Source organism: Chelonia mydas, chromosome 8 (genome assembly GCF_015237465.2).
Source record: "Chelonia mydas isolate rCheMyd1 chromosome 8, rCheMyd1.pri.v2, whole genome shotgun sequence".
Lineage (NCBI taxonomy): Eukaryota > Metazoa > Chordata > Testudines > Cheloniidae > Chelonia > Chelonia mydas.
Window position 1 is genome coordinate 55562871 of NC_057854.1, and position 14464 is coordinate 55577334.

At 39.8% G+C, this 14464-nt stretch overlaps 1 protein-coding gene across 6 annotated transcripts in view; it reads left to right on the top strand.

Annotated features, from left to right (window-relative positions):
- The window catches only part of HMCN1 (hemicentin 1), a 327504-nt gene extending 318026 nt beyond the window's left edge, over nt 1-9478 (top strand). For all 6 annotated transcript variants that reach the window (XM_043521104.1, XM_043521103.1, XM_043521105.1 and 3 more), the window contains 3 exons: nt 2644-2763; nt 6968-7094; nt 8103-9478. In XM_043521104.1, the coding sequence (XP_043377039.1) occupies nt 2644-2763; nt 6968-7094; nt 8103-8469 (614 nt within the window). In that variant the 3' untranslated portion in view covers nt 8470-9478. The remainder of the gene's footprint in view (nt 1-2643; nt 2764-6967; nt 7095-8102) is intronic.
- The last annotated feature ends 4986 nt before the right edge of the window (nt 9479-14464 follow it).

A 14464-nucleotide genomic window follows, 5' to 3' on the forward strand; every position in this document is an offset into this window, starting at 1 on the left:
CAGATTCTGAATAATGATTTCTGGACTAGACACTATGGAAACAATAGCTTTATTGGTATAGGTAGAGGCTAGTCACATCTGTAAGTGCAGCATAAACACACACTTTAGAATGGTTTGAAATTGATACCATAGCTTGTGAAACGTAGGAGTAACGGTACTCTTTGCAACCCACTGAGCATATCAGACAAGATGCTCTGCAAAAAGACAGAATTGCCCTTTCTCTGTGTGTGGGAGTAAGGAGACATGGGTTTTCTTTGCGATTGGCCCCCTCTGTGACCAGAGGCATGTCACCAATGGCCTGATTTTCAGATGTGCTGAGCAACTACAGATTCCACTGAGGTCAGTGGGAACTGCAGGTGATTTGCACCTCAGAAAACCAGGCCTTTTGCCCATCTACAGTTCAGTTGCCCCATCTGTGAAGTCCAAGGAAGAAGGGCTAGGTGTTTTCATCATTACTGTTTATCATTACAAGCCTAATTCTGCTCCCAGGGAAATCAAAATACCTCGTAGAACATGTTGTTGACTGATTTATTTTAGGGCAATAGAACTGACCTCTTCATGTTTAGCAGTTAAGAGTTTCAGACCTTTTTCCTAAGGCAATCTTTATTGGCAGTGGACGAGCACTACCCAGACCCTCTAATGTCTGCTAGTCATTTTCACCACAGCCTAGATAATAGGCAAGAAAGAGGGCTGGGGATTGGAATACACACCTGTGCATGTTTTGTTTCTGTAACGGACAAGCAAATAATAAATAAGGGCAGAATTGCATTGTGGAACAAGGAGAGTGGGATGACCTTGGAGCAGACACTCACTTTAATTTTCAAAAAAAGATTGAGCAGGATGACAACTAGCAAAGGACATGAAGAGTGATTTAATCTTTATCAAAGATGCTGCTTTAAAGCCAGATACTTTCACCCTTACTCCTCAGGTGCTCTTATTGACTTCAATGGGATATTCAGTCATATTGCATAAGGTACTGTTCATGGTGAGGAAGTCTGGCCCTTACTGTAACTTTTCTGAATGCATGTAATAGAGAGGTCTGTGCTGCTTTAGACAATTTGCACATACTGCCATGGATGCACATCATAGGCACGACATGCTCACAAAATAGCTACTAATCCTCATGTGCTATATTCTAGTAGCAGAAGACTTAATAATTAATGCTAATAAACATATGTTGCAGTCATGCGGCCCTTAACCAAACTTGTATTGACTTCTGACAAGTTTTCTAGTTAGCACCGTTTATTGTGGACACAACTATTTCAGTCAAAGATTTTGGAATATCCATTCTCAGTCTAAAGATTTAAACTGATCTTTAGGGCCCTGATCCAGCTCTCATTGAAGTCAGTGGGAGATGGGGGTTAGGGTCCATTGTAAAGGATCCATTTCTTCAGTTAATATACTTACAAGTCATTTTAGTGGAGCTGAAATTTAGATTTTTAATCCAGTCTAAACTGGAAATGATATAGTACATGAGACTCCTTTCCCAAGAGAGGGAGAACAGTTAAGATTTGGTAAAATACAGACCCTGGGAATTACAATTACAAATCTCTTTCACCATTTGGTGTTGAATTTTTATGTAAAGAATTTTGTGTGAGACACAGGTGGGGGAGTGGGAATGTGAACAGATGTTCCTCCCAAAAGTAAACCACAAAAGATTTAAGTTTAGCTTGAGTAAGGACTTACTACTGAAGTAAGTGGAGGTTTTCAAGCAGTTTAAGGAATTAGAATTAAGGAAGGCCTGTGTCTAAATCCCCTGTCCTGCTCGGAAAATCTTAACCTGCTGGTCTAATTCTATTGCATTACTTCGGAGCTATAAAAAGTCTAAGAAGAGCATAGACTAATTTTCTCTCTTTCCAGATATTGAGCTGAAGTCCCACCTTGTCAAGGGAGGCAGAAACTTGTGAAGGAGGCTGTTGCACCTGAGGAGGGATTCACTCTTTGGAAAGCTTTAAATTGGTACAGCAGCTCCCATAAGTGGAAGCTTCTATTGGCAATGTGCCGAATCAGTGCATTTCCTAGGTACCCTGACTCAGTCCTCTCCTCAACCAGCTCCTCCCTACTGTCTGGGGAGGGTTTGACTGGTTTTGGACCCTACAGCAGACCACGTGTTGTAGGCAATTTGCCCCATGGTATTCCCCTCTCTCTTCTCCCCAGACTATCTTCCAGCACTGGGTGCCAGCAACCTGGCCTCTCCCTGTGGAATATATAATACTCACGTTGAGAAATCTTATATCAATCTCATGTAGAGAAAGAGGTGAGGGATCCCCAAGAGCTATTTTTTTAAAAAAATTATGATTATTAATCACTTAGGAATTGAGGTCAGACATGCCAAATCTCAGCCCCAAATTAAAAATTGAGAAAAAATTATGACCAACTGAATACATGTATTTTGAATGGAAAGGATTTCTCAGACTTGCTAGATGGCCATCCCATGACACAAGGAGATCTAAAACTTCCCAAGCAGCTCAGTATGTGCACTGCATACAGACGGAGATTAATCACTCAAAGGTTTTTGTATTAGTATACTGGCTGGAGAAGTTTCTGCACACACAGATCAGACCAGTCTGATCTAGTTAGCAAAAAAGACAGAGATCAGTCTGCTTGAGAATTTAACATTTATATTTTCATGCTTTTTTGCAGATATTGATGAATGTGAAAACAGAGATGCCTGTCAGCATGAGTGTAGAAACACCCTAGGAAGTTATCAGTGTGTCTGTCCAACTGGTTATCGTCTTATGCCCAATGGCAAAGCATGCCAAGGTAAGTAAATATCTCTCCAGATCTGCGTGTGTGTGGAGAATACATAGATGGAGTATTTCTTTAATTTGTTTCCTATCAACAAACATGTGCTATCCCATTGCAACTGCAACTAGATATAGACTCAAGCCCCAAAACTCAGGTCTAACTTTCAAACATCCCAAAGTGCAGCGGCTCTTAGACTTGGGGATTTGGTTCAGTCTGTTATAAAACCATTTATGAAATTCAGATATGGCTTCAGATTTCAACATATCCCAAGTTTGGGTTGTTTGGAGCTGGGAGTTTGGCTCCATTTCTACTTGTGACCTTCAATGTATTGACTAGTTGTGTTTAAGGAAATAACCCCTGAATTGAACAATTTTTAAATATGAGAGAAGAGACAAAATAAGCAACTTAAAGAGCAGTGCGTTAGAGCACAGCACGGGGAGCAGGGGAAGGCTCTCCTTTGGGCCGCCTTAGGTTGGGTAAACCACCTCAGATAAAGTAAGACTTTGCTGAAAACTAGAAACAAACCTTTTCTAAACTACACTATGCTTACTGTGAGGGTGGCAAAGCTAGATCAGAGGTCAAGATGCTATGCTGAAAATACAGGTCACCGTGGACTTGTCTCCTTCTCACTTCAGAGCCTCCACTGGCCGCATCACCTTGTTTGATTTGTACTTTTTGCCTATCTGGGCACAATTTTTAAATAAAAAATGGTGCTCAGCAAGGAAACAACACAGGCCATTTCAGGGTTGATTTAAATCAAAGCTATTTAAATAACTGATTTTAATCACGATTTAAATCAACAAGCAGAAAACCTTCATTTAAATCATCAGTTTCAATCGTGTTTTGCTTTTGGACCTTTTGTTATTTTCCTAAAGCAAGGCTGATTCTCATTGGTTGGTAATCATTAAAACATATTGATTTGCAACTAAATATAGCCTTTGCACTACATGTGGTACTTTTTTTTTTGCTAACCAGGAGGATATCTATACACATTTATTTAAGCAATTCTATAGCTTAACTTATTCAGATACTTAATTTTTATAACATTAGAAAATGTTGAATGATGCATTTCTTATTTACTAGCTCTGTTTGGATGGAAATTCAGATTCAATTAAAAATGCTCCAAATATTTTTTTTATTAAGTAGAACTATCTGAAATGTGCTGGATGCATACAAATAGTTTATCAAAACATGGTTTTACATTTAATACTTCCTTTGTTTAATAAATCAGTTAGTTCAATTCATAGATAAAACTGATTGTTTATGGCCACCATGTCCGTCAAGATTTTAGAACTAGTAGAGATCATCCTCTCATACCTAATTTTTTTACTCATCGACTGGAAGAAGAAAATAAGCTTTCCTGCTTTTTCAACTCCCAGTTTCTTAACTTTGAATGAACTAGTTAAATAAACTGAAATCAAGAAAATGTTCTCTCTGCACAAGATGCTACTGCAGTCAAAAGCTGGTTTAGCACTTCAAGATGCTTAACCAGTGACTTCCCATCAGTTCAACGGTGTAATTTTCTTTAAATCTTGGCAGCAAACATGTACTGCTTAATATTATATTTTCTATTTTTGTAATAGATTAAAATTATGACACTCTATGTAAGGTCTAAACTTATTATAAATAGCTTTAAAAAAATCTATTTTTTATCATCAACCTTGAGTCATATACTAAACAACATGAGCCATTCTGGCTCCTGCCATAGTTGTTCTGGATGGGGAACAGAGCTAGAAATGCCTTCAAGCAAGGTTGTAAATGGCTGAAGAACAGCCTGCCTCAATGGAGAGCCTAAACAAGCCTATTTTACAAGATTTGCAGCTCACTCTTCAGATTCAAGAGGTTCAGACAAGCACATGATCTTTTTTGGATACTTATCCAAGACGATTCAGAGGTCTCCCCATCACTAGAAAATATAGAGGCATCAGATATATCTGTGGGTACTGACTGGAACATCTGGATGTTAAACACCAAAATATTTGGCATTAAAATTTTACCTCACCAATCAGAAGCCATTAAATGCTGTCCTTACACTAAAGACAACACTATATTTTCAAATGCAAAACATTTTAAAAAATTTTTGTTGCTGTCGGTTATTTGAAAATATTATTCAGATTCTGGAATTATGCTCTGGAGAGAGGAAAACAGGAATCAGAAATATTAAAACCAAGTAGAATAATAAAAAAAAACCTTTCCCCTTTAAATTGATTTTGTGTTACACTGATTTAATACAGCTGTAGTAGAAAACCATTATTTCTTCATAAGGAAATCCTTACTCTAATATATTTTCCAATGGGAGTCTCTCATCTTTTAAGAGGCTGAAATATTTGTTACAAAACAGCTGCTGTTCCCTACAAGGGATGACATAAGAATTTCACACTTTCAAGTCTAAAACTGAACTCAAAACATGCAAAAAGGGTGATGGTTTTTTGTTATATGATGTATAAAGAAGACCTGAAAGAGGTTTATTTCTAGTTGTTTTTAGCTTAGAAATATCAGGAGTGTCAAGGAAGCCGCAGATTTATGCTGTGAACTCTCACTACTTAACTGAAGGGCATGAAATGTTGAATCAATTGGAACAAAAAGGCATTTAAAAATCCAAACCAAACAATAGAGTTTCAAATGGCCTGACAAAAATCTCCATCCACTTTCACTCTTGTGATGCCCATTTCACTGATCTTCCAGTCAGCAGAGTGTTTCCGGGGAAGACAAGATTTGAATTTCTATTGTAAATAACAAAGAGGAAAAAAGAAAACCCTGTTTTTCTTTTCCTTTTCGATAAAATCCTTTCAGGCTTCTTTTAGAAGAGAAAAAGGGCAAAAGCCTAATTTTAGTTTCATCTTTGGAGGTCACATATAAGTGCTCTCAATATCCAACCCTACATTATTTGTCATTTTGATCCTCTTCTGCACTTACACTAAGGGCAGTGTTGTAAAGAGGTCTTAGTATATACAGAAATCAAGCATTTTGTTTCTATGCAAGGCCAGCCAAAGAGACAGAACTCTGGATCTGATCTATTCAGAACTGAGGCTAGGAGGGGTTGTAGTTTGGAGTCTGAATTTGGGTCCAGATCCTAGTAGTGCAGTTGACCCTTATTGTCTCAGATCCAACTCCTCTGAATTTTGGGGTATTCAAAATGGAGATTTAACTTTGATGGTACTTCTTATTACAGATGGCTTTTAGCCAAAATACTGAGAGAGAAACTGTTTTTATGGTACTCCTTGCCCACCTAAAGCCAGCACATACTTGAAATATCCTGATAAAACATTTTCCTGCACGAGGCTTCCAGAAAAGTGTTTTGAGTCTCTTAAAGCTTGGATAAGTAGTCAAACTATGGAGTGAGGTATCTGTTTGATAAGAACCCAAGAGACCTTTATAGTTTGACGTTTTGCATTTCATATAAAGTTCACAAAATCAGTCCAGTTTCCTAAAAATGTTGTGGGTTTTCCATTTAAAAACAAAAGAGCCATTTTAAAAACAATTTTACTAAGTCAAAACAAAATGCAAACCTTTGAAGTTTCCCTGAATGGAATTTCACCACAGATATTTTGCAGTCTCTAATTAATGTGGGTATATACATCAGCTTGATGGCATGAGGCAATATTAAACCAAGTGGTGATGATCAGAAAACTGACTATGTAATCTATTGCACCTTCTTACTCTGTAAGTTAGCCCATGTGGTCCTTCCAATATGTCCCTAACCCTGACCACAAAGTTTCACTGTTAGAAGTAGAACAGGTTTCAAAACCAAACTAATGCTCAGCATGTCCTCAGCAGCAGCCAAAAATGGTGCCCTCGGACCTGATAGTCCACCAAAGCCCCTGAACCAGCTAGTCACCATTGACAAGATTTTGTTTCAAGGACAATGACAATGTAGCTGCAGTTTAGATCGCAAGCTCTTTAGGGCAGGGACTCTCTCTTCTTTGTGTTTCAAGAGCAGCTAGCACAACAGGGCCATAGGCACTCACACAGTACAAACAACAACAACAAATGTATATTACTGGGGTTGCTAGTTCCACTAAATCAAATACTGTACCAAGGCAGAGTTCTAAGAATAGGAACATGAAACGTGAAGTGGGGAAGGCTACTTCTCATGCAGTTGTATGGTACATACTGTAGTCTGGCAATATTTTAAGACAGTGATGTGCTTAGTTTTTCCTGTACCTGTGAAATTCACCTCAATACAAAGAAGTGATTAACTGCATCTTTTTACAATCAGATGTTGATGAGTGCCTTGAACAGAACATTCACTGTGGACCAAATCGCATGTGCTTTAACATGAGAGGAAGCTACCAGTGTATAGATACACCTTGTCCACCAAACTATCAGCGAGATCCTCTTTCTGGGTATGCTTTATTTAAGTTTTTTTCAGGTTCTTTCTTCTCCCCAAACATTGGCCCTGATCTTGCAGTGTGATCTGCTAGCACAGACCCTTTCTGGAATCCCACTGACTTCAGTACAATTCTGCATTGGTGCAGAGATCCACACTAGTGGATTACATTTACAGCCTTGGGCCTGTTCTCCGTACAAAGATTAGTCACTGGTGACAGTGATATATATGCATTATTGCTTCATGTTATTGATAAATAATAGGATTAGATTGCAGTGGGTCCACACAAAAGTTGTGACTTCTGGCTGTCATCATGGATCCAATATTACTAATGTTGGATTCAGTGGAAGCAAGGTCAGACTGTTTGCGTACCAATAGAATGACACACAAACTTTCAAACTTTGCCATGATCAGATTTTGTTCGGATTCTTCCTAATCATTCAGTTTCCTTCAGCAAACAGCGATGGGGCCTTTTTTGCTCATCTTCTGGCTTTAGTTTATTTTTGGACAGTGCTTAGATGCTTCCATTTATATTTTTAGAGCACTTCAAAGTAGTCACTAGTCCTTGAGAACAAACATCCCCACTCAATCTTTTTTTTTTTTTAATTTTGGAGGCAAAATTCTGTAACAGATCATACACACCAAATGGAGAATGTACCCTAAGTATTTTATAAACGTCCCAAAAAGCCTTTTTTTTTTTTTTTGCGTTGTTTACGAGCTTGGTCACTAAAATGATGTGCTATTGACTATAGTAACCAAAACAAAAAGTAATCTAGGATTTCTTTTTAAAGCTATCAATATTTTTAGTACTTCTCTGTGGCTTCCAGTGCATTCTATTATCAGTGAAAGTCGGTTGTGGTTTCAAAGAAACAAGATCAGGTTGTGTACGCTGTAGTAACTGTGTGTCATGCGTGTGTACCGGAATTTGGCCTTTGCTGCCTAATGCCCTAATACTGTACTAAATTGTAGTGACCTGTATAATATCTTCTGCCTAGCTACTTCAAAGTATTGTTTTTATTCCTAGCTTCTGTCTTAAGACCTGCCCATCTAATGATTTGGAATGTGCTCTTAGCCCGTATGCCTTGGAATACAAACTTGTTTCCCTGCCATTTGGAATAGCTGCCAATCAGGATTTAATTCGACTGGTTGTCTACACTCAAGATCGAGTGATGCATCCCAGAACAACTTTCCTAATGGTAGATGACGACCCAACAATCCCATTTGCTCTCAGAGATGAAAATTTAAAAGGCGTAGTGTTCACAACCAGGCCACTGCAAGTGCCAGAGACATACCGGATGAGAGTCAGAGCTTTGTCCTACAGCGCTGATGGAAACATTGAATATCAGATGACTTTCATTGTTTATATAGCTGTGTCTGCCTATCCATATTAAAAAGCACACTTCAGCCAGTAATTGAAGTATTTTAACCATATTCGTAAGTGCCAGTGGGTATTACCACTTCCAGACTGACAGTACTGCCTCCTCTTAAAAACAGTTGCAAACCTTGCAACATGAAAGTGGTGCTATGCTCTTTTCTTGTGCTTTCCCTGAAGATGCCAATATTTCCATTATTCCAATTAAAAAAAAAAAATCCAGGGTTCTAAGGAGCCTTTACCACTTGCTTTATTTATTACACTGGAGCAGTAACTTTCCACAAATGGTTCTGAAAATTCACCAGAACAAATCAGAAATGCAAGGTGGAATTTTAGTGGTCAAAGTAGTAGACAAAAATCAGTCTAATTCTAAGAAGCTAAACAGAGAACTAGCATTTCTGCTAGTTTTTAAGGGTTGCTAAATGTTTTACAAATTTATCTGCTGAAAAATGATATTTTTCTTACCAAATACTTGATACAAATAGGTTTGTATGTACATTGTTTCATTTGGTCAAAAAGGAAAAATACCACTCTACACTCAAAAATGCTAAAATGGATGCCACACTGGTGCTTATTTTCACTTGGAAATTTTTGAATAGGAACCTGCGACATTCATGTGATTTCAGCCATGCCATTACTGTTCCGAAGAAAAAAATACATAGCTACTTCCACCTTAGAAAGCAGATATTTTATGATAAAAATCTTATTCTGACATTTTGGTGTAACCCATTAATTTAGCTCCAGATCTTCCACATTCCACTACTCCTGGTTGGTTGTTTTTGAAAATGGAACTTTTTCCCCAAAAATCTAGCAAGTTTGGTTCAGCAAAATATTAGGTGTCAATACACTGTATAAAGGTGGTAACAAATTCTGGAAGTAATTTTGTCAAGATGTATTCTATTTTTATGAAATGTATATATGTGTTTTCCCCCGTGTGTATTTTCTATGCAATATCTTGAGTGTTTTACAATAACATTTCTACCAAAGGATAATCAGAAATAATCAAATAAAGGTTCACTTTTTCTTAACCTGTGAGACTACTGCAGAATTCTTCATAGAACAAATTACTTGCTATGAATTAGTCACACGTCTCTAGTTCTAACCCAGCAGATGAAAGAAGAATTGACAGTCTTTCAAATTTGTACAGTTTGAAGGCATCCACACTGGGAGAGCTCTCAGCTCGGGAATTCTTTCCATGTCCCCCATTCATCAATAAGCCCAAGTCTGGGAATCTTCAGGGCCTGTTAGTTCATGCAGGGTTGAATGATCAGGGGAGTGGGTTTTTGCTACTGTTTCTCAGAAGGGAAATTATTTTGTTACTAACTTGGGTTTTATTGTAAATATTCCTAGAGGTTGCTAATGAACAATATAGTACACATACACGTAAAATCACTGAAAGGGGCTAGATGGATAACACTAGTGCCTCAAATTTCTATCAGGTTTCAGAGGGGTAGCCATGTTAGTCTGTATCAGTAAAAACAACGAGGAGTCCTTGTGGCACCTGAGAGACTAACAAATTTATTTGGGCATATATTGTGGAATATAACCCACTTCATCAGATGCATGGAGTGGAAAATACAGTAAGCAGGTATAAATATACAGCACAAGGACTCCTGAAATTTCTGTGTCATTTTATGTACAGAACAGAGCTAGTATGGCCAACAGCAATGCTAGCTTACGCCAAACCTCCCCACCGCTGCACCTCAGGACCACCACAGAGTTCAGTGATTGACTTCATGTTGCAGCAGTACCTAAAGTTCCTACCAAGACCTGGGACCCTTTGTGCTAGGTGCTGTACATGCACATAGCCTGCCCCAAAACATCTCTTTACACAAGACTCACAAAAGGGTGGAAGAAATGGGGAACTGATGCACAGACTGATTGAGTAACTTGCCCCAAAACCATACATGGAATCTATGGCAGGGCTGGGAACTGAAGACAGTTCTGAGTGTTTTAAACCACAAGAGCGTCGTTCCTGCTGACACTAATCAGGGCACCGCCCCGGTTAGGATTTCTTGTGATGGTGGCTTAGTGATGTAAACAACCGTCCACTAAGAACTGGACTAAGATCAGCTCATTTCACATAGGCAGAGCCATCCCATGCTTTGGGGGGCCCCATATTTCAGGGGGGCCCGGCCCCAGCAGCAGGTGTTGGGCCCGCGCCCTGCACTCACTGGCCCTGTTGTTTGTTTATTTTTCTTGCCCACAGCCCCCCCAGGCTTGGGCTCAGTCTCTGTGGCAGCAAGCAACCGGCCCCAGCCCGCTCCGCTCTGCTGGCTCCTGGTGTTGCCTGCTGCTGCAGAGTCCTAGCGCCCCCCAACCACTAGTGCCAGGGCAGGCTGACCCAGCCCTTCCGCCTCGGACAGCCCCTCCCCTTTTCCGGCAGGACCCTCCACCAGCACAGGGTGCCCCCTCGCCCCTAGCACAGGTGAGTGCCAGCCAGTAGTCTCCATCATCCCTCGCCTGTTGCCTAGCCCTGGTGTCCCACACCTCCCCCTTCCACTGACCTTTCTCCCCTCGCCCAGCACTGGGTGGGGTCCTCCTTGCCTTTCAGATCTCCAGCCTTTGGGTTCCCCTCCCCGCAGTAGCAGGACCTGGAGTCCCACAACTCTGCTCTCTCACCCCCTTTCCCCCTCCCCCCAGGACTGGGGTCCTCTATCCATCTGCTTTTCCACCTTCCCTTCCCCTCCCAGCCCCCAGAGAAAACAGAGCTTAGAGCCCCTCCTCCATGCTGGAGGATCCTGGGGTCCCCCAGCACCAGGGCACATATAGGCCCTCCAAGAGCCACCCAGTTCCCAAGACGTGGGATCTGATGTGGTGCGAATGTGTAATTACATTTTAAAAAAAAAATCCACAGAGGGTAGCAAGACCATATGGCACCTGGGAAGTGAGTTTGCTGCAAGGAAGTCCAGGAAGATGGATTTCAGAATGTAAGCAGTGCGACACTGATCGTGATTGGTGAGGGTTTTTTTTAATTATGTGAACATCATAATTATAAAAAAGAACTACAATATAATATAACGTAATTATACAGCTGGGTGCTATCAATATTTAACCTGTGGCCAGCAGTTGCCCTTGAAGTTCACTGTAACCAGATTTCACCTGCATAAAAAATGTTACGAGGGGCCCCCATACAGGCTGATTTGCCCCTGGCTCCGCACCCAATTAGGGATGGCCCTGCACATAGGTAACCCTAAAAGCCATCAGACAACAACTTTCAGCCATCAGTGAGGAAGGGATAAAAGATTACAATCATTATTAAAATAATTTACAATAATTAAAAGCATTCAATTTAGCTTAAGGCTTTATACTGCTAGTCTCTATTGTATTAGTAATCCCATTATTTCTCAACATATTGAAATCCCTTTCTATTCCAGGATTTTGCAGTGTATTTTCATTTCTGTAAAGATAAGTGGGAAAATATTAGCAAGTAGGGTTGATTGTTCTTAATTTGTTATGCACCCAAATATTGCAGTTAGGGCCACCAACCAAAACAAAAGGGTACTTTTTAAATGTTAAAAGTTTGCTAAAACTAAGATTATAGAAGAAAAAAAAAACATGGAGAATGAAGCAAAGATTGTCACAAAAAAGCAAGGAGAGTGGGGGAAAAAAAAGACAACAAGAGTTTGTAGTTCACTGTTAATTTCCTTCTCAAGGGACTATGATTAGACAGAGTGAAGCTGGAAGAAAAATCCACATTTCATGTAAAGCTGCGGCAAATAATTCTAGACCCTCTCAGTGCTGACAAGTTTGTTGAATTCCTCCATTTCTGCTTTCCTTCCTTTTGAAAGAGTCTAAGCAAGATAATTCCTTTAAGGGTCAGGCACTCTCCAGAGGGAAATCAATTAAAATCCCACAGACATAGCCACTTCATTTCCAGCAAGTTTGCTCTTTTCAGGTGGTCAACTCAAGATCAAAAAGGGAGGAGAAGGGCAAGCTAACAAGCTACTTCCCCATATGGAAGCAGTTATGCTAAAATGATGTCACAGATTGGAAGCCTCTGGGGAATGGAAAGATTAGGGTTATTGTGCTCTTTACCATTTTCACTCTTTTACTGGCTGACAGGAAATTACAAATGAAAAGGAAACACTGTGTAATGCGCCCTCTTTCTCTGCCTTCACATCTTGCACTACATGACGGGTTTCTGATCTGTTTCACTTTAGAGAAAAGAATCACAACTACATTGGACTAAGTCTGAGAGCGAATGGAGCCAGCGCAAAGGCACCTATGGAAACTTTCCCATAATATTAATTGCACCTTGAAACGTGGGCTGCTTCTTATTAAAGGGTTTATAATTAACTTTAACAAAGTTGAGAGTCAAATGACTGAGTGCACTTGCACACAACACATACATGTTTGTTTCAGAGTTACCCTTAGCCAAAAATAAGCCTTATATGAAGAAAGCGTTCTACTGTATTTAATAGTTCAGGAAAGTTCTAAAAAGTCTTCAGGGCACAGTTTATTGTATTGTCTATACATAGCAAGAGCTATTAAACTTTTTGCCTTTTTAAAAAGTTTTGTTGCTCACTATCTTTGGGCCTAATTCTGCAACCATTTTATGCACAGAACGCTCTCTGACTAACCTACATAGCATCTACAGCACTAGGCCCTTAAGTCCATGTTTTAAAGTCATCTTTTTTTTTTTTTTGCCACTTCCATTAAGGTGTTACTCAGAAGCCCCACTCAAGATGAGAAGCCCATTGTCTACAAGCGCACAAGTAAATACGCTCCCTACACAAAATAATAGTCTCAAGAAAAGGTTAAAATATTTACAATTTTCTGTAGGAATTGCCTTTAAAAAAAAAAAAAGGAACTGAATGGTAGCCCATTCTACACAGGATCTCATCAGCCACAGCACTTGGCAAGACCCGCATGCAGAGTTAGATGAAATACAGAGAAAATCCAGGTGCTGCAGGAAGCAAGGTTAGTTCTTCTGGAGGTGACACTTTTCCTTGAGTCAGTACTAAAACAAGGCCCCAGTATGATACTTGCAAATGCAAATGTCTCATTATGTAGATGTAGGACGAGTGGATATCTGCATAATTTTAACCCCCTACATTCTCTGGAAAATGGAAGGAAATAGCCAAGTCATACCTTTGGGGCCATTCCTATGCCAGCAGGAGGAATCTTGCCCAATCTCTTTGCTTGACTGACCCATTAATAGAGGTACAATGCTTTCCCACCCTTTCAGTGATGGTGGAATATCTTTTAAATATGAATGTGTTACAGAAAGATGCAAATTAGTTATTTTTCACGGGAAAAGCAGCCAGTATAATTTTCTCGTCTCAGAATTATATAACGATGGAAATATTTGAAGGTTGTGAATCCCAAAAGCAAGAGCTATTGCTTAAGTTGATCCAAGGATTTTTACAGGGAATAATGAGAGGAAATTTGGCAGAGAAATAGGAATATGTTTTTAATGCATCTATTAAATTGTGGAATGTCTCCCAAGAGATGTGGTGAAAGTCCCTTCACTAGAGTTATTTGAAACTGGAATGAGAAAAGCACTGGATGTCTTATTGTAGGGAACAGTTACACAGCAACCAGAAATAGACTAGATTAGGAATATTAAGGCGCCTGATCCGGCCCACTTCACATATTTATGTGGAACACGTGGCATATTCAGTTTCTGCAAAACCTAAGTTTTCATTTAACAAAAAACAACTGCTAAATTTCTCGCCTTCAGGTTTGCAAAGAGAACTTTTAACAAGTGAACTGAGTGTAAAGGCAGCAGTGATGTTTGCCTTAGTCTGCAGACAGCCAGAACCAATAACTCAGCCATGAACACTCCTGCCCTAGTTAAAATCCTCGGTGTGCCATGTGTAAGTCCCCCTGATGATCATTTTAAGCAGATGAAATGAGGAAGTGGTGGGAGCATAGCCCCTGGGGGAAGTGAGAAATGAGAACAGGTCAGGGAAGGAAAAGAAGAAAGAAACACTGGGGAGACAAGAACGGAGGATGAGGAAGAAAGAGCCATGGTCCTAAAGGGGAGGGTATTTTTCTTTGACTATGAC